The 19,631-nt window shown below is 39.9% G+C and overlaps 1 protein-coding gene across 1 annotated transcript in view; it reads right to left on the reverse strand.

The window, feature by feature from the left end:
• Positions 1-764: 764 nt before the first annotated feature.
• Positions 765-19,631, reverse strand: part of TXLNB (taxilin beta) — a 43,490-nt gene continuing 24,623 nt past the window's right edge. Inside the window, exons 7-10 of the mRNA XM_045814730.2 lie at positions 18,669-18,743; positions 12,373-12,465; positions 3,200-3,295; positions 765-1,931 (exon numbers count right to left, since the gene is read on the reverse strand). Coding sequence (XP_045670686.2) covers positions 1,137-1,931; positions 3,200-3,295; positions 12,373-12,465; positions 18,669-18,743 — 1,059 coding nt within the window. The 3' untranslated portion in view covers positions 765-1,136. The remainder of the gene's footprint in view (positions 1,932-3,199; positions 3,296-12,372; positions 12,466-18,668; positions 18,744-19,631) is intronic.

Genomic DNA, 19,631 nt, shown 5'->3' on the forward strand with positions numbered 1-19,631 from the left:
CTTGGCAGGGTCAGGTGAACATTCTTTCTCAAGACTCCCATAGAACAGGAGGCAGGGGGCAAGAGCATAGCCTCGTCTCAGTCTGAGGGCCCTCAATCCCTCCATGCCCTGGCTTGCTTCCCACTTCCGGTCCTTTCCGTGCAGGTAGCCATGACTGCTTGCCTCTCCATACAGGTAGCAAGGCAATGCGCTGAGTCATGTCTGAGAAGCAGCTGGAAGATATGAGTGGTCTACAGCTGTGATTTTTCCCCTCTTCTGTTTACGACCTCTTGTGGCACCCTCGTGTCTATGTGTTTGCACCCTTGCAATTGAACCCAACTGCTGTTCAGTCATTTGATCAATTGGTTGGATTTATTGATCTACCGTTGGTTCCTTGTTTTTGCCCAACATTACATGGCCTAAATACTTGTGTTCTGAACCTACTTCTGATTCATAGAGCATTAGTATACTCTCATCCCAAGCAAGTAAGAGATGATTTTTTTGATTACCATCTAAATATTTTGCATGAGAGAACTCCAAAAAGGGATTAAATAGATGTATAATATGTATATGTATATATAGGTGCATAAACTCATATATGTATATATTCACACATGTGTATACATTCAGACATATATACATATATATACACACACACACACACACACACACACATACACACATACATCCACATGTATGCATGTATTATGTATATGATGCTTAAATGGAACCTGGACATCCATTACTTACTATGGAACTTATTAAACCTATATAGGGAAATAAAATGAAACATCACATTTTCTGTATTTATATATTGTAGTGGAAGTCTTGAAACACCAAATCTTACTGTTGATTATGAAATTGAAATAAATACCATCTCAATGGAAAACTAATATGAATTTTCTATTTGTATATTTTGTGGCCATTCGGGAAAATTATACTATCAACCAGTGTTAAATAGAAAATCTCCACATCAGTTATAAATTGAGAACAAATAACATAGGCTGAATGTGCTCTGCATAACATTTGAAAATGTCTTGATTCTAATTAAGTTTCTTCCCTTAGACATCCCTAGCCCTTAATGCCTTTTCAGAAGATAATCTGTTATGATGCAGATGTAACGTCAGGGAGAACAGCTTTGGAAGGCACCATGAGGCTTAGTCTACTCCTTCCAGGTTGGTGTCACTCACTTGGGGCAGCTGGGGCCCCACTGAGGCCCCTGCTGGCAGCCCCTCTGCTGCTGCTTCCAGTGGGGGCGGCTCCCTACTGGGGCCACATCCAAGCACCCCAGCTGAAATCTGCTCATCTGCCGAGGGGGGTGGAGTGGGGCCATTTGCCTCCATCGCTGGTAGCACAGCCTCGGCTGGGGACTGCGGGGCCTGACTAGAAGCTTCTGCCTCTGACTTCTGGGGTAGCTGATCCGTCTGGGCTGTGGCAAGGAGACCGCAGTCTTGGGCCTCTGCTCCTGACCCCATGGGGGGATTCCCGGGCCTGGGGGGCAGTTCTGCCTCATGGCCTCCTTCGGCTTCTGCCTGAGGAGCTGGGGGAGGCAGGGAACTCTCTGAATGGCATAAAGGGCTCAGAGGGGATTGTTCCGGCTCCTTGAAGGCCGAGTCACCACCCCCTTGAGGACTGCTGAATTCTGGTTGGATTTTTTTGGCCTGGTCAAGGGTCAACTCTGGATGATGAATGACCATGAAGGCTGTGGCCAGATTTTTCACAGCACTGTGAACACTCTCGGCTTCCTCTGTATCAACCCCCACCCCCTCAGACACAGAGTACTCAGGCTCTTCATCGGAGGTGTGCTGACCTTGGTCATCCTTTTCTGGCTTTTTGGCGTCTCTAATTTTCTTGTAGAGTTCATTTCTCTCTTCTTGTAAAGCTCGACAGAGGTTCTCCAGCCTCCCGATTTTCATGACGAAGCACTCATATTCTTTAGCTCTCAGTGCTTTCTGTGATTTGAAAACAATAGAAAGCAAAAAAAAAAAAAAAACAAAAAAAAAAGCATAAAACAGCAAAGCAAAATTGCCAGGATGCTCCCTGGAGACAAGCAAAACCATTTGTCCAGGAATCTGTCTACCAGACTCTGGGGCCTGACCGCAGAGTGGTGGCTGAACAGACACCTGGCTGGGGGCATCATTGCCATTTCTCCATTGTGTGTGAGACTTTGGTAGAATTTTAATCACTGTATCCTTTTCTTTGGGAGTGAAAGATGGCAAAGCTTTTCTCTGCTCCAGTCCAAGGCCTTCAAAATCTTAAAGTAGATGCATTTTCTGCTTCCAAGACTTAGAAGTCTTCCAGTGGCACAATGAATGAGATGGCAGGGGACCTGGCTGTCAGGAATACCTCATCTAGTCTATAGATGAACTGCTGTCTGCTAATCTAGCAACTGTTTGATTTATGTTGGTGAATAATAAGCTCATCTCTTTGGAATTGGTTGCAATTTGGGATGAATTGTTAGAACAGTAATTATAACGACAGAAACTCCCCACACACTAATTCATGATGCTGCTTGCTCAAACTGTTCAATTCTCCTCCTTTTCTGTAGAAATGTTGGTGTGTTTGTGCATGAAATCGTTCCTAATCATCCTACTCCTTGCCCCCACCTTTGTGCTACTCTGTACCCTTTAAGACTTTTTTTTTATTTTTAAGTTTTTTTTTATGGTTGACATGGAGAGACTTTCTCCTGCAAACTCTGCCTCTCAGATCCATAGCCATGTATCTTTGGCTCAACACCTACAAGGCCTGACATAATGTCTGTAATGAAATGCCTGTTGGAAGAATTAAACAATACATCTCCATATCTGTCTATAAAGTAGCACCTACCCTGGGTGCTCAGGCTGGTGTCTTCTCTCATGTGTTCAAATCAACTCACTAATGTATTCTGCACCTGCTATGTGCCAGGCACTGGGGAAATTCAAAGACAAGTAAGACACTTGTTCTGTCTCTAAGGAGTGCAGTTGAGCAGGCATGGTGCTGATTTGAGGATAGCTTTGGACTCAGCAAGTAGGCATGTGCCTTAGGGTCACAAAGCTCTTTGTGAGTCCGGACCCCATTCTATTTTGCTCTAAGTATTTTGATTATAATTTCATATGTCACATCTCAGAAAATATCGGCTCTTTTTCAAAGATAATAATTGGTACTATTAGGTCATAATTATCTTCTGAGTACGAATATTTGGACTAGACAGGGGAAAATAAGCTGGGGGGAGCCTTCTTACCTCTTCAATCATGTCCAGCAGAGCTTTGTTGCAGTTCTCAAACCGGGCTTTCCACGTGGCTGTGTCCTTCTCTAACTTCTTCATTTTCTTAGTTGTCTACAGAAATTTGAGCATTTTAATGTTAATCCTGAAGACTTAATATATCAAAAAAGCTATTAGTTCCATATGTGATGCCAAGAAAAGTCCTTTTGTTACCAGCTGCTGAAGCAAACAGGTCTGATGTCAAGGAATGAAGATCCTGTGGGGAGAGTCCTATTTATTTCCGAATTATCTAGGTTAGTGGTGAACAAACTTATTGGCACCAGAGCCAATTCAGGAAGAAGGAAAGTCCTTAGGTCCACCTTGTTTTGTCATTGCATTTTCTTTAAAGTAAAAGTAGCTTTATTTAATTGCAAGAATAAGCTTGCAATTTAGATTTTTTGTGTTATTGAATAGAAGACTATCGGTGAAAAGGCTGGATGGGCTTTTTAGCCGTTAAGATGTTGATACTATCTGGGCACATCTGAGAAGTGGCTACACAAAGGCAACTTTCTATTTTCTCAGTCTTTACATTTTTAAAAAAGTTCTTATTTAAATACTAGTAAGTTATCATACAGTGTAATGTTAGTTTCAGGTGTGCAATATAGTGATTCAACACTTTCATACAACACCTGCTGCTCATGACAGCAAGTGCCCTCCTTCATCCCCATCACCTATTTCACCCGTCTCCCACACATCTCCCTTCTGGTAACCATGAGTTTGCCCTCTCTAGTTAAGAGTCTGTTTCTTGCTTTGCCTCTCTCTCTCTCTTTCTCTCTCTTTTTTTCCCCTTTGCTCATTTGTTTTGTTTCTTAAATTCCACGTGTAAGTGAAATCACATGGTATTTACCTGTGACTGACTTATTTCACTTACCTTAATACTCTTGAGCTCCATCCATGTTGTTGCAAACGGCAAGAATTCATTCTTTTTTATGGCTGAGTAGTATTCCATTGCATATATAAATATACGACATCTTCTACATCCAGTGGACGCTTGGGCTGTTTCCATAATTTGGCTATTGTAGATAATGCAGGTATTTTTAGTATTTTTCTATTCTTTAAGCAAATACCTAGTAGTGTAATTGCTGGATTATACTGTAACTCTATTTTTAACTTTCTGAGGAACCTCCATACTGTTTTCCACAGTGGCCATTACAGTTTGCATTCCCACCAACAGTGTAGAGGGTTCACTTTTCTCCATGTCCTCGCCAACATCTGTTGTTTCCTGAGTTAAATTTAGCCATGCTGACTGGTGTGAGGTGATATCTCCTGGTAGTTTTGATTTGTATTTCTCTGATGATGAGTGATATTGAGCATCTTTTTACATGTCTGTTGGCCATCTGGATGTCGTCTTTGCAAAAATGTCTGCTCATGTCATCTGCCCATCTTTTGATTGGATTATTAATTTTTTGGGTGTTGAGTTTTAAAAGTTCTTTATATATTTTGGATATGACCCTTTAGCAGGTATGTCATTTGCAAATATCTTCTCCCATTCCATAGGTTATCTTTTAGTTTTGTTGATTGCTTCCTTCGCTGTGCAGAAGCTTTTTATTTTGATGTAATCCCAATAGTTCATTTTTTCTTTTGTTTCCCTTGCCTTAGGAGACATATCTAAGAAGCTGCTATAGCCAATGTCAAAAAAGTTACTGCCTGTGTTCCCTTCTAGGATTGTTATGGCTTCCGGTTTCACATATAGGTCTTTAATCCATTTTGAATTTATATTTGTGTATGGTGTAAGAAAGTGGTCCAGTTTCATTCTTTTGCATGTTGCTGTCCAGTTTTTCCAACACCATTTGTTGAAGAGATGTTCTTTTTTCCCATTGGATATTCTTTCCTGCTTTGTTGAAGATTAATTGACCATATAATTGCGTGTTTATTTCTGGGTTCTCTATTCTGTTCTGTTGATCTATGTGTTTGTTTTTGTGCCAGTAACATACTGTTTTGATTACTACAGCTTTGTAATATAACTTGAAGTCTGGAATTGTGATGCCTCCAGCTTTGTTTGTTTGTTTTTTCCAAGATTGCTTTGACTATATGGGGTCTTTTGTGGTTCCATATAAATTTTAGGATTGTTTGTTCTAGCTCTGTGAAAAATGCTGTTGGTATTTTGATAAGGATTGCATTAAATGTGTGTATTTGAGAGAGAGGGAGGGAGAGGGAGGGAACACAAGAGAGCACAAGCAGGGGGAGCAACAGACGGAGATGGAGGAGCAGAATCCCTGTTGAGCTGGGAGCTTGATCCCAGGACCCTGGGATCATGACCTGAGCTGAAGGCAGAGGCTTAAATGACTGAGCCATCCAGGTGCCCCTGTCATTTTTCAGTTTCTTTCGTCGGTGTTTTATACTTTCGGAGTACTGGTCTTTTACCTCTTCTGTTAGGTTTATTCCTAGATATCATATAGGCTTTGGTGCTTGTAAGCAGGATTGTTTTCTTAATTTCTCTTTCTGCTGCTTCATTATTGGTGTATAGAAATGCAACAAGTTTTTGTATGTTGATTTTGTATTCTATGACTTTACTGAATTTGTTTATTACTTCTAGCAGTTTTTTGGTGGAGTCTTTTGGGTTTTCTATACATAGTATCATGTCATCTGCAAATAGTGGAAGTTTGACTTCTCCTTTACTGATTTGGATGCTTTTTATTTCCTTTTGCTGTCTGATTGCTGTGGCTAGGACTTCTAGTACTATGTTGGATAAAAGTGGTGAGAGTGGACATCCCTGTCTTGTTCCTGACTGTAGAGGAAAAACCCTCAGTTTTTCGCCACTTAGGATAATATTAGCTGTGGGTTTTTCATACATGGCCTTTATTATGTTAAGGTATATTCCTTCTGAACCTACTTTGTTGAGGGTTTTTAGCATGAGTGGATGTTGTACTTTGTCAAGTGCTTTTTCTGCATCTATTGAAATGATCGTATATGTTTCTTTTTCTTTCTTTTATTAATGTGATGTATCACATTGATTGCTTCGCAAATATTGAACCACCCTTGCAACACAGGAATAAATCCCACTTAATCATGATGAATGATTTTTAAAATGTATTTTTGGATTTGATTTACTAGTATTTTATTAAGAATTTTTGCATCAGGGATATTGGCCTGTAGTTCTCTTTTTAGTGGTGTCTTTATCTGATTTTGGTATTAGGGATAATGCTGACTTGGTTGAATGAGTTTGGAAGTTTTTCTTCCTTTTCTATTTTCTGGTATAGTTTGAGGAGAATAGGTATTAACTCTTCTTTAAATGTTTGGTAGAATTTGCCTGTGAAACCATCTGGTCTAGACTTTTGTTTGTTGGGAATTTTTTTGTTACCGACTCAATTTCTTTCCTGGTTATCGGTCTGTTCAAGTTTTCTGTTTCTTCCTGTTTAAGTTTTGATAATTTATATGTTTTGAGGAATTTATCCATTTCTTTTAGGTTGTCCAATCAGTTGGGATATAGTTTTTTGTAATGTTCTCTTATAATTGTTTGTATTTCTGTGGTATTGGTTGTTATTTCTCCTCTTTCATCTTTGATTTTATTTATTTGGGTCCTTTCTCTCTTTTTGGTAAATCTGGCTAGAGGTTTATCAATTTTATTAATTTTTTTCAAAGAACCAGCTTCTGGTTTCATTGGTTTGTTCTACTTTTTTAGTTTCTATATCATTTATTTCTGCTCTAATCTTTATTATTATTATTTATTATTTTTATTTTTAAGAAAAGATTATCATATGTAGAACCTCATTTGGATGTGTCTGGAGTCTTGGAAACTTGATTACCCTACCTTCTCCTACAAATGGACCTTGAGAGCTTGTTTGAGGTTCTAGGAAGGGCGTGTAGCTACTCATGTATCCCTGACTAAAGAATGGTCCTTCTCTATTGGGACACCTGCCTAGCCAGCCAGATCAACTGATTCAACCCTGGCAATCGATGAGTGACAGATGTTACAGCTGGATCGCCCTCACATCCTCTGCACTAATCTTTATTATTTCCTTCATTCTGCAGGTGTTAGGCTTTGTTCTTCTTTTTCTAGCTCCTTTAGGTGTAAGGTGAGGTTGTTGGAGATTTTTCTCCCTTCTTGAAGTAGGCCTGCATTGCTATATACTTCCTTGTTAGGACCACTTTTGCTGCATCCCAAAGGTTTTAGACTGTTGTGTTTTCATTTTCATTTGTTTCTGTGTATTTTTAAATTTCTTCTTTTATTTCCTGGTTGACCCATTCATTGTTTAGTAGCATGTTGTTTAATGTCCATGTACTTGTGGTCTTTTCCAGATTTTTTCCTTGTGATTGACTTCATAGCATTGTGGTCAGAAAAGGTTCATGGTATGACTTCAGTCTTTTTGTATTTGTTGAGGCCTGTTTTATGATCTAATGTGTGATCTATTCTAGAGAATGTTCCATGTGTATTTGGAAAGAATATGTATTCTGTTTTAGGATGGAATGTTCTGAATATATCTGTTAAGTCCATCAGGTCCAGTGTGTCTTTCAAAGCCACTGTTCCCTGGTATGTTTTCTGTTTAGATGATCTCTCCATTGATGTAAGTTAAAGTCCCCTACTATTATTGTATTATTATTGATTAGTTCCCTTATGTTTGTTATGAGTTGTCTTATATATTTGGGTGCTCCTATGTTGGGTGCATAAATATTTACAATTGTTATATCTTCTTGTTGGATCATCCCCTTTATTATTATATACTGCCCTTCTTTCTTTCCTTATTACAGTCTTTGTTTTAAAGTCTAGTTGGTCTGATACAAGTATTACTACTCCGGCTCTCTTTTGACATCCATTTGCATGATAAATGTTTCTCCATCCCCTCACTTTCAATGTGCAGGTGTTTTAGGTCTGAAATGAGTCTCTTGTAGGCAGAAGATAGATGGGTCTTGTTTTTTTAATCCATTCTGACTCCTGTGTCTTTTGATTGGAGCATTTAGTCCCTTTACATTCAAAGTAATTATTGATAGATATGTATTTATTACCATTTTATTATTTGTTTTGTGGTTGTTTCTGGAGATTTTCTCTGATCCTTTGTTGTCTTTCTCTCGTGTTTTGCTGATTTTCTTTAGTGATATATTTGGATTTCTTTCTCTTTGTTCTTTGCATGTTTATTAGTGGTTTTTGATATATGGTTACCATTAAGTTTGTATCTAACCTCTTCTGCAAATAGCAGCCTATATTAAGATGATGGTCATTCAGGGTTGAACTTATTCTTTTCTCCTCTCCTCCCCACATTTTCGGTATATGTTGTTATATTTTATACCTTTTTAGTGAAATTTCCTTGACTGATTTTTACAGAAATATTCATTTTTACTGCTTTTATGTTTCCTGCCTCCATATTGTCACTTTAGGTCTCACCTTTGGACTCAAAGGGCTGGTTTAGGGGTCACGAACTCCTTTAGTTTTTGTTTGTCTTGGAAACTCTTTATCTCTCCTTTTATTCTGAATGATAGCCTTCCTGGATTGAGTATTCTTAGGTGCAGATTTTTCCCATTCTGCACTTTGAATGTATCATGCCTCTTCTTTTTGGCTTGCAAAGTTTCTGTTGAGAACTCTCCAGCTAACCTTATGGCTTTTCCCTTGTAAGTTAAGGACTTTGTTTGTCTTGCTGCTTTAAGTTTTTTAATCACTGTATTTTGCAAATATAATTACAGTATGTTTGGTGTTGGCCTGCTTTTGTTGAATTTATTGGAAGTTCTCTGTGTCTCTTGGATCTGGGTATCTTTTTCCTTCCCCAGATTGGGGAAGTTTTCAGCATATTATTTCCTCAGATAAATTTTTTGTCCCCCTTTCTCTCTCTTCTTCTTCTGGAACTCCTAATACAAATGTAATACATTTGATGGAGTCACTGAGTTCCCAAAGTCGATTCTCATGTTGCATAATTCTTCTTTCTCTCTTTTGTCCAGCCTCTTTACTTTCTATTACTTTGTCTTCCAGGTCACTAATCTGTTCCTCTGCTTCTTCCAACCTGCTGTTCATTGCATCAAGCCTGTTTCCAGTCTCATTTATTGCATTCTTCATCTCTGATGGTTCTTTTCAAACTCTTTCATCTCTGCAGTAAGGGTCTCACTGATATTTTCTATTCTTTTCTCAAGGCCAGTGAGTATTCTTATGACTGTTGCTTTAAGTTGTCCATCAGGCATGTTATTTATATCTGTTTTGCTTGGGTCTCTGGCTGTGGTCTCATCTTCTTCTTTCACTTTGGATTAATTTCTCCATCTTCACATTTTGTCTAAGTCTCTGTCTTCTTCTCTGTGTTAGAAAGGCCAGTTATGTCTCCTGCTCCTGAAAGTAATGGCCTTATGAAGAAGAGGTCATGTAGTGCCCAGAACATGGTGCTTCAGGGAGGATCTCCAGTGTGTGCTGTGGTGGTTGGTGTCTGTGCTGCGATGCTTCCCACAGGTGGCTTTGCGCTTATGCTGAGGGACAGAGGAGGGAAATGGTGCTGGCCAGCTCCTTTGTTCCTAGAGAGGTGTTTCCTGAATGCTGCCCCTCAGGGACACACTCTGAGAAGAGTGAATACTCTCTCCCTACTGTGTGCCCAGGTGCTCTTCACATTGCCATTTCCACATTGTCTATCCTGGGTTTTTTGACTGCATCTCTCCAGCCAAGACTTCTGACCTTTAAAACTCCAGGCTTTAAGACCCACTGGTTGCAAGAACGCACAAAATTCAGCCCCTCTCATTTTCCAAGCCAATGGCTTTAGGGAAATGTTCTTATTGTGCTTTCCCCTGTGTGTTCCCCTTTCTATCTTTCTCATCCTTCTCCATGACCACCCTCCACTCCACAGCAGCTGTGATCTGTTTCTCTCCTGAACCACGGCTCTGAACTTCCTACCTTTTCTGATGTGGCCTGTCCACTCCCTTTAGTTGTGGAGTTCATTCTGTCAGTCTTCAGGTCAATTTCCGGTGTATTTGAGGATGATTTGATAGTTATCTAGTTGTGTTTGTGGGATAAGGGCGAGCCTTCTGTCAGTCTTCAGGTCAATTTCTGTGGTGTTTAGGCTGATTTGATAATTATCCAGTTGTGTTTGTGGGATGAGGTGAGCCTAGCGTTCTCCTACTCCAACACCATCTTCCTGCTCCCTCTGTCTTCACATTTGTAGAATGTGGTGGGATTCATAGAATGGGATTACATGCATTATTCATTTCATCCTTGAAACAGTCCCATAAGGAATGTTCTGTTTGTACCTCCACTTTATCACTGGGGAAACTGAGGCTCAGAGAGGTGGAAAAATATTCAGATGAGTTAGCAGAAGAGTGGGACTAGAGTTATTTCATTCCATTTAATGCAACATATGCAGAGTGTCTGCTGGTTACCAGTAAGGAGCTGGGTGTAGAGGATATAGAAGTTAATAAAATGCAGCCCATCTTTTTTGAACCTGAAACTGTTTGTTGGATCTCTGCTCTGCTTGGATGAAGTGAAGGTCAGATATGTAATCAGGTGCAGTTTCTCTGGATGAACCCACCTGGGCACTTTCTGCTTTGTGCCATGATGTCTGAGGCTGTGAATGCTTGGAGGCCAGAGGCTGGGCCCAGGTTGTCAGCCCCTGGGCTCAATAGAGAAGCTAGATAAGCCTTGAATGGTTTTTAATTTTGATCATTTCTTAACCAAGTTAGTAGTTTAGAAACTTTTTAAAGTCATCAACCTCTTTAAGAATTTGATAAAATCTATGGAACCACACTCAGAGAAATGTAGTATGCACATCAATTTTGTGTGTGTGTGTGTGTACTGATTCTCAGGGTGGCTTTTAAAGTCTTTAAATAAATCCCAGATTAAAAATTCCTGTTCTAGTATTTATTTAAAATAAGTAAATACAGTTTTCTGCTCTAATATTTATTCTAAACGCTATAGTGAAAAAAGATTTTTGAAAAATGGATAGATCCAGGATGCCCGGGTGGCTCAGTCAGTTAAGCATCTGCCTTGGCCTCAGGTCATGATCCTGGGGTCTTGCGATCAAGTCCCACATCAGACTCCCTGCTCAGTGGGGAGCCTGCTTCTCCCTCTGTCTGCTACTCTTGCTGGTTGTGCTCTCACTTTCTCTTTCTCTCGGACAAATAAATACACAAATAAATAAAAAAAAAAGAAAAAAGAAAAATGATCTGTCCTGGAGTGGGAAAGCTAACAAATGTTGACCTATTTATGTATGTTCACTGAATGGTGAAATTAATCATATAATTTTAAGAAAATGTTTTTTAAAAAAATTTATTAATTTTAGAGAGTAAGCAAGCGAGAGAGCATGAGCAGAGGGAGAGGGAGAAGCAGACTCTCTGCTCAGCAGGGAGCCTGATGCAGGACTCAATCCCAGGACCCTGGGATCATGACCTGAGCTGAAGGCAGATGCTTAATCGACTGAGCCACCCAGGCGCCCCAAGAAAATGTTTTTAAAAGGACATTTTGTGCACTTAAAAAAGGTTGATGCCAATGCATGTTAAGAAACACAATTCTGGTGCTGATTTTATTTTGGGAAAATATTGGATTGAATAAAATTTAGTCATTATGCCCAATAATAATATATAGCACCTCATATTTGTAAAAGAGTATAAGAAAGTTTAAAACCCTTTAAAATACATTAATTTATTTGAACTTCACAATCTTGTGAAGTAGGCAAGGGAAATGGTATCTTAATGTCAGATAAGAAAAATAAAGTTAGAGGGAAGTTAAGTGGACCGGCCGGTGCTACTTGAGGAGAGGCAGCACACCCAGCACTTGGATTTAGGCTTCCTTCTCATTCCAGACTCTGCCAATTATAACATACTACCTATATTCTCTTCTAAGAAGGAATGTATGAAATGGTTTTTCTACTCTAAAATTCTACTCTTGGATGTTTGTATGAAAGTTGTTTTTTCAATCTTTAAAAATTAGTTTTTAAAAAAATTTCAGTATAAACAATTTAATGTTAAATTGCTGGCTTTTTTTTTTTTTTTTTTAGCTCTCCATGGGCTAGAAAAAGAAAATATTCTTTCTCAGAGTGAAATGTATCCTAGTGTTTTTGAACTCTTCCTGAGATTAATTCACCAGATACTTAGCATAAAAAAAAATACAGTCTAAATCTCATTTGCATGTATAAATGTTTCATTGCTTCATGAAAAGCACTGAAGTATCTTAATGAGAGAAAAATGAACTCAAAGGAGAATTGCCTGTCAAAATAGAAAATGTCAGGATTTTGTGGAGGATAAGTAATACTCACTTTATCCATTTCCTGTTTGAAAGTGGCAAACACCTCATTGCTTTTTGTTAGTGTGTTCTGGAACTCTTCAAACCTTCCAGAGTAGAGAGTCAGCTGTAAATAGGGGAAAGAATGGTTCTATTTTAGGGCTGCTTTCAGAATGCTTCCAGAACAAAACAGCATGTCATTGTTCATTATTTGAGAAGGAAAATGACTTAAAGGAATTCTCAATACAATGTTAGTAGTATGTTCATTTCTTTTATTTACTATGAGATCAACCTAAGTCAGTGAGTATAACTGAAGTACATCTTTAAAGCAAAATGAAATAAAAACATGTGTCATCGCCATTTCATTATATCATAACTTTTACCAACAAACTTTTATTGAGCGTTGAACGTATGCACTGACTCCATGTACGAAAGCATTTAACACATGACTACTGTTTTTGAGAGACTCACGCTCCTGATAGGAAGATAATCTCAAAGACAACTTGATTGTGGGACAGTGAATGCAAAGTGCCAAGTCCATTAAGTATAGTGCCAGTCAGAGAAGGAAGTGAGCATGGCAGGTGATCATGTGAGTCATGTTTTTGTGGAGAAGGCTAGGTTTGCACTGGGTAATGAAGGGAGTGAGAATGTAGACTAATGAAAAGAAGTGGTAGGAAAAGCGGACCAAACATGGGCGGCTGCCATTACACAGCTTGTGCCACACTGAGCAGCTGCCATTTACATTTTAGTCAAGTTGGTTTTGTATGTTTATGAATACAGTGTTCTAGCCAATAGCAATTAGATGTCCCTTTCCATCAAAATCAGTGTATTATTACCAATTTTCTACAGATGGAAAGGATGATTCTTGAGGAAGGAATGCCATTTCTAATGTGCATGCAGTATAAAACATCATATGGGTTAGTATTGGCAAGTGTGTGGCTCACCAGGGGAGAAGTGCCTTGTACCTCTATCTAATCCTTATTCCAAGGCTTGCATTTGGGGTGGGAATAAAGGAGGGCAAGGAAGGAGAGTGCGTTGCTAGTGACAGTAATGCAATAATAAAATCTTGCTTTTGAAAATGATTTTAGAATGGCATGCTTTGAGTGAGTGGAGATTTAATATGGGTGATACATGTTAGTAAAGCCTGCATTTTCAAACGCGTATTTGTACTGTTGAATGGCTGGAGCAGCTCCAACTCCTCAAATGGGCTCCAGATGACTAGCTGGTGGTACCTGTGACACTGTCATTTTGAAAGCAGAGAAAAACTACTGACTGGAAGCCAGTAGATTAGAGAATTCTCAGTCTTGGGGTGAGAAGTAGAGAGAGTATGGCATTCAACCCCCAAAACGCAGAGAATCTGCTTATCTAGAATGGCTTATTCTCAAATATTTTAGAATAGCAGAGATTTTACCACAGTAAACAAGAACAATGAAATGATAACATAAAACGTTTCCACAGGATAGATTTTCCAAAGAAAAGTCAAACAGCTGACCGTCATCTTGAAATCACACCTTAGCTTCATGAATATGTGACAGGGCAACTCTGGTGGCCTAAAATTTGTTTCTCATGATTCCTTGGCACAGAGATTAAAGAAGACTGAGTAAAGGAGCATCAGGGAAGTCATGGCCGGGAAAGTACCCCAGGCTTTTACACACACACACACACACACACACACACACACACACACACACACAGAGTGCGTAAGATAATCCTTACTCATGAACTCATTATGTGCAACACACTCTTGACCTATCCTATTTCATTGTTTCATTTTTTCTCCCCAAAGTACTGGCTGGGATCCACTGAATTGATTTCAGGGCCCATGAGTGGGTCAAGCCCCTTAATCCCAGGATACGCTTCTATGGGACAAGCTACCTAGACTGCACATGATCTAGTGGTCTAGAGTGGGAACAGCTACTCGGAGCTGAGCCTCTTCACCTTCTATCACAAAATCCGTTCATTTGCATTCTGGGTCACATCTGTTAAGCTTCTTTTTCTGACTTTCTCTCGTTTCTTTTCCATGCTTCTAGTAATTTCTGCAGTTAGAGGACGGGGGCAGATACTCTGGTCTCCTGAGCAGGTCCTCCCAAACACGCTTTTGCAGCCCTGGAGTCACAGGCTGCCGACCGGAGGAGCAGGAATGGGCGCATGCGCCATCTCCCAGGCACAGTCTTGTCAGTTTCAGCAGGGGCAACCTCACCCAGCTCGCTCAGCTTCTGCCCTTTCTTTGGGCAGAATGCTCTTTCGGGTGTATACGTTGGGCAGATTTTGTTTCCCTTCCGCATGTTTTCTTGTGGCATGGAGAAGGCAGACACGCCCAGAGTGCCAGGAAGCGGTGTCTCATTTCATTACCACTTCGCCTGGCCTTTTTCTAGCGACCGTTTTTTTCTTCCCTCAACTTTTTTTCTTTCTTTTTAATTAGGGTAAATACATGTAATATAAGATTTACCATCTCAACTATTTAAAGTGCACAGTTCAGTATCGTTAACTCTATTCACGTTGTTGTGTAACTGATCTCCAGAACTATTTCATCTTGCAAAACTGAAACTCGACACCCATGAAACAGTTAACTCCCCATTTCCCTTCTATAACTGTTTTTCATACTCAGCTTTTCTTCCTATTTGACCTCTTTGTTGTAGGTGGCAAAATCTGTGTGGATTATACTTTTCTCAGGTAACCAACTCTAGCAGTCTTTACTTATACTAACTAAAAATGGGCACTTCCTGTTTACTTCATGCATATTTGCTTGGTAGTACATTCCTTCTCACTAGTATGCTGATGTGATGCATGTTTGGTTTCATGTGTCATATCCCTGCTTTTATTTTGGTATTTCAGAGAAGCATGGAAGGGATATCCGGAGGTCACCCACAGTACTCCTGCCAGAGGCAGAGATAGAAGCAAAATATTCTAGGGTCAGTAATAACAACAATTGCCCCAACATTTTCACTTTTAAGTGGGTGAGCAACACACACGTTCTTTTAATGGAGCACAGAATTTCAATTTCAAACATTCATAGCACATAGGAAACAGAAGCGTGTCCAGGAATTGTCTTAGCAAACTTGTGAGATTTGGTGTGGGAACAAGTCCAATTCTAATAGTAGTTGCAGAGTTATCTCCTCTCATCCTCTATACAGAAGGTGAGAACCTCTAGGTTTAAAGGCTATGATTACTGTCTTTAACATTGTATTCGATGATCTTTCCCCTTGGGCTGTAGTTTTGTGGCCACATGGCTGCGTTGTTAGTCTTGCTGACTTTCCACATCTACCATCTTCATCCGTATCGATCCAATGAATACTCTATTTGTAGTGACAGTTGTATCCCATTGATCATTTCTGACATTTACTCTGTTGCCTTGGTTTGTATAATTGAGAGCCAGACATCTCTCCCTAAGTGAAAACCATGCCCCATACTGGCAAGCTCTTGTTGTACGGATGAAAGTGACTTCGTCTAGTAAAATACAATCTGTCCTTGTTATTTTCCTTGCTCAGACCATAGAAATGGGGACTTAAGACCTCTGCCTCCTACCACCCCACTCCTTTAAAGAAACTAAAAACCAAAGGAAGTGTTCAAGGGCTACACACACTAACCTGTGGTAGATTTTGTTTCTCAAGGTTTAAAGGTTTTAAAAATATGATGTTGCTACTTTTCAAGAGGAACTTTAAACATGATTACACATAGGGCTTGGGGGCCTTTATAGTCTTCTTGAAGATTAAGTTATTATTGGAGTTTTGAAGAGTGCCTTGAAGACAAGAGACAGACAAGGAAGGGTCCTTGCAGAGAGCCCCGCACGATGGAAAACAAAGCAGTGGAGGAGAGGGCAAGGTTAACCTAGCTTAGGGCCACACGGCTTCAACTCTGGAGTTCTCTGCATTCAAGAACTGGAGCTGGACAGGGTCTGGAGATCATCTTCTCCGGGAGTTCTTCAACTTTTTTGCAACTAAAGACTCCTTTTGTCTCATACATCCCTATGTAGATCCTCACCTATGAAATAATAGTTGTATTAGCTTATACACTAATTGTTAGCATTTTTATTAATATTGTTATCACTAGATTGTGAATTTATGCAGGGATTTTTGATTCTCTTATTGATTAGTATATCTCCAACACCTGGAACCTTGCCTAGCACTGAGTGAGTGCTCAATAAATATTGGTTGAATTAATTATTCTTCTTATGGGCCAGACATGGAGCTAAGTGCTTTGCATGCATAACTTGAAAACAAAATGCATATGTTATGTATTCATTAACTCATTTTCCTTTTATAAACTTAACCAAACACGTGAATAATTGCCATCCATAGCTGCTGAGGGAGAGCTGATAAAATGTCAAAAACAACTATATCTTAGATAATAGCTGCCGCCTCATATGCTGTTATGTTTTGGAAATACTGAAAAGTGATGAGCCTCTTAGAGGTCGGAGAACTCCAGCTTGGGATCACTGATGCATTACAGTACTCTTATTTTACAGACAAAGAAATTTAGGTGTAGGGAGGTTCAGATGAATCGCACAGGGTCAGACAAATTCTGAGCAGAAGAGCCAGGACTCTGGCCTTGGTCCCTGGACTCAGTCCAGTATTGAGGGATGAGCGAGGAACATGGGCAAGTCTAAAACCCCTGGTAGAAGCTTTTTTGAATTTGAGGGGGTATTGGTGGGATATTGGATCACACCATTACATTTTATTCCACAAGTCTTTAAGGGCCTAGATTCTGATGCCAGCCTCTCTAGCCCAGAGTCTAATGGTATTAACCTACCCTTCTCAAGTTCATTATCACCGTGTAGTATAGAGGAGTAGAGATTGCTTGTCACAAATGATATGAAGAAGGAATATCTTCAAATATTGCCTATTGTACCCCTCAAAGCTCTGTGCTGCGAATGGGGCAAAGACGGAGCCAGGAGCCCTGCCCTGATTCTCTGGACTGTCTCCAAGACTGTAAGGTCACACCTCCTCTCCTCCTGCCAGCCTCTGGTTAGAGAGCAGCCACTGCCTACCACCTACCCCACAACCATGATGTGGTGGCTCTGTGATGACCTAGAGGATGATCTTGAGTTGTAACTCTAGAGTTTAGTCTTTTAACTCTGGATCCTTTGATTTTATGAACAGTAAGAAACATCATGCTTCAAATTCCTATATAATTAGTATTTAAAAATGATTTTGACGGGTTATTTTATATTACTGAGGGAAAATAATTATCATTGCATTCAGTTCACACATTGGAAAAGTCTGCTTTAGGAAGTTTAGATATGAAAATGTTACCTGTGTTTTTGTCTGCAGTGATAGGATTGGTGATTTTAAGTTTCTTATTTTTCTTATTTGCCTCTTTAAAAATGAACAAGTTCAGTGAACACTTGTTCATTTTTAAAGAGGCAAATAAGAAAAACTGAAACTTGTTCATTCATGTAAGGACCAAGTTTTTTGGTTTTGTTTTTTGTCATGAATAAGCATATAGCAGTCCGCACATGAACATTTACAAGTGAATTACCCAAATCTGAAATTAACACTGCCCAGCTTGGAAGGCTTGTGATTCCCTCACCTTCTGTGAGTTTATTTGCTCTCTGTGACTTATAGTCCTTGTAGCACTGGGACTCCTAGCAGGGGAGCCACCGCCCTTCTATAGCTCAGTCCCCGGACGCCTCACCTGGAACACAGCAGGGAATGTTTGCCAGAAGGGGCAGAGCCCCAAGGGCATGGGAAAGATGGATAGAGGTATCTGTTGCCTGAGGCTTTATTCTTGAACCTGAGATATGAATTATTGCAGTCTCAGAACATACATGACATCGCAAAGCCAATCAAAATTGTTCCCTACTTGTCCGTCGTTTCTAGTCATTAACCACTGACAAGACCAACGTCTGGTAGCATGAAAACTTTGGCACTGACTTTATTTTTCTAATTTCCTTTTGTTATAAATAACATCAAGCAAGCAAAGATATTCTAGGTGGTGCATTTGATCAGTTCACATTTTATTCTTATTTTAGTAGGGAAATGGGAGGAGAGTGAGGGGACGTATTTATGAATAGATAGGCAGGAACCCGGACACCAGCTCATTCTGATTGGCCATTTCAGGGCCCTCATGGTTATGTCAGCAAACCTTCTGACTGGATGTTGTTGTTGTTGTGGAGCATTTATTTTTCTTAGATATAATATTGTGCTTTTCTTTTTATTTTAAAATAACAAATAGGAAGTTAGTGTTCATTTCTAACTCCTGTACCCCCTGCCCCTGCCACACATAAGGCCTGGTGCAGACTAGCTTTGGTTCACAGGCTTTTTACCTAGGAACAGTGAGGAGAGCGCGCCCCACGCATTGTTGTCCGTGTCCCCCCCCCCCCTCGGTCACCTGAGCCTGCAGGACTGTCTCTTGTTCCTTCAGCACTTTGGCCTGAAGTTTCCACTCTGCTGCCTGGTTCAGCAACTGTGAGGAGAGAGAATGCATGGAAAGACTGTCAAATTGCCCTTTATGTCACCATTTGAGGATAATTTGTGTATAAAACTTAATGACTTGCTAACTAACCCTCTTCAGTAACTTTTCGGAAAATTTGCTAAGTATCTAGGAAAGCTAAGAAAACAGCTAAACAGTTGAATTCTCCACTAAAAATTTGTGGTTCTAATGGATAAAAAAGAGAAAAAAAAAATCTGCAACTCAAGCATGAATCACACAAAATTTAACCTCCCACCAAATTCTGGAACGTTGTCTAACAATCCTGCTCAATCATCATTCAGCCTCTGCTTGAACATTTCCAGAACACCCCCATCTGGTTCATTGTTGTGAGCAGCTGTCCCTTTATAGTAAACTCAAAGTTATTCTCCTAGACAATGGTTCTCACCATCGCATGATCAGAATCTGCTAGGGAGCATGTTAAAATGCAGATCCCTCTCAAAGAATGTAAACTAGGAAGTACAGGGTGTGATTAAATTCTATAGTGAGAGCAAATCCCCAAGACGGTTTGGAGGTTGGTATTCTATGGATTAAATTTTGAGAAACACTGGGTTAGAAACTTGACCTATTATTCCAAATCTTATAGAAGATTTACCCAATAAGTCTTATCCCTCTTCCAAATACAACCAAGGCCCTCATATCAAAGATAGTCAGAACTGGGAGCTGGTAAGTTAAATTGAAAACATTGTTCTAGGCATAAAAATGACACACACATACGTAAAACATGTTATTTTGGGGGCGTCTGGGTGGCTCAGTCAGTTAAGCGCCTGACTCTTGATTTTGGCCCGGATCATGATCTCAGGGTCATGAGATGGAGCCCCTGCCTTGGGCTCTGCACTCAGCTGGGAGTCTGCTTCCTCCTTC

Source organism: Ursus americanus, chromosome 11 (genome assembly GCF_024610735.1).
Source record: "Ursus americanus isolate L20-20 chromosome 11, mUrsAme1.1.p, whole genome shotgun sequence".
Lineage (NCBI taxonomy): Eukaryota > Metazoa > Chordata > Mammalia > Carnivora > Ursidae > Ursus > Ursus americanus.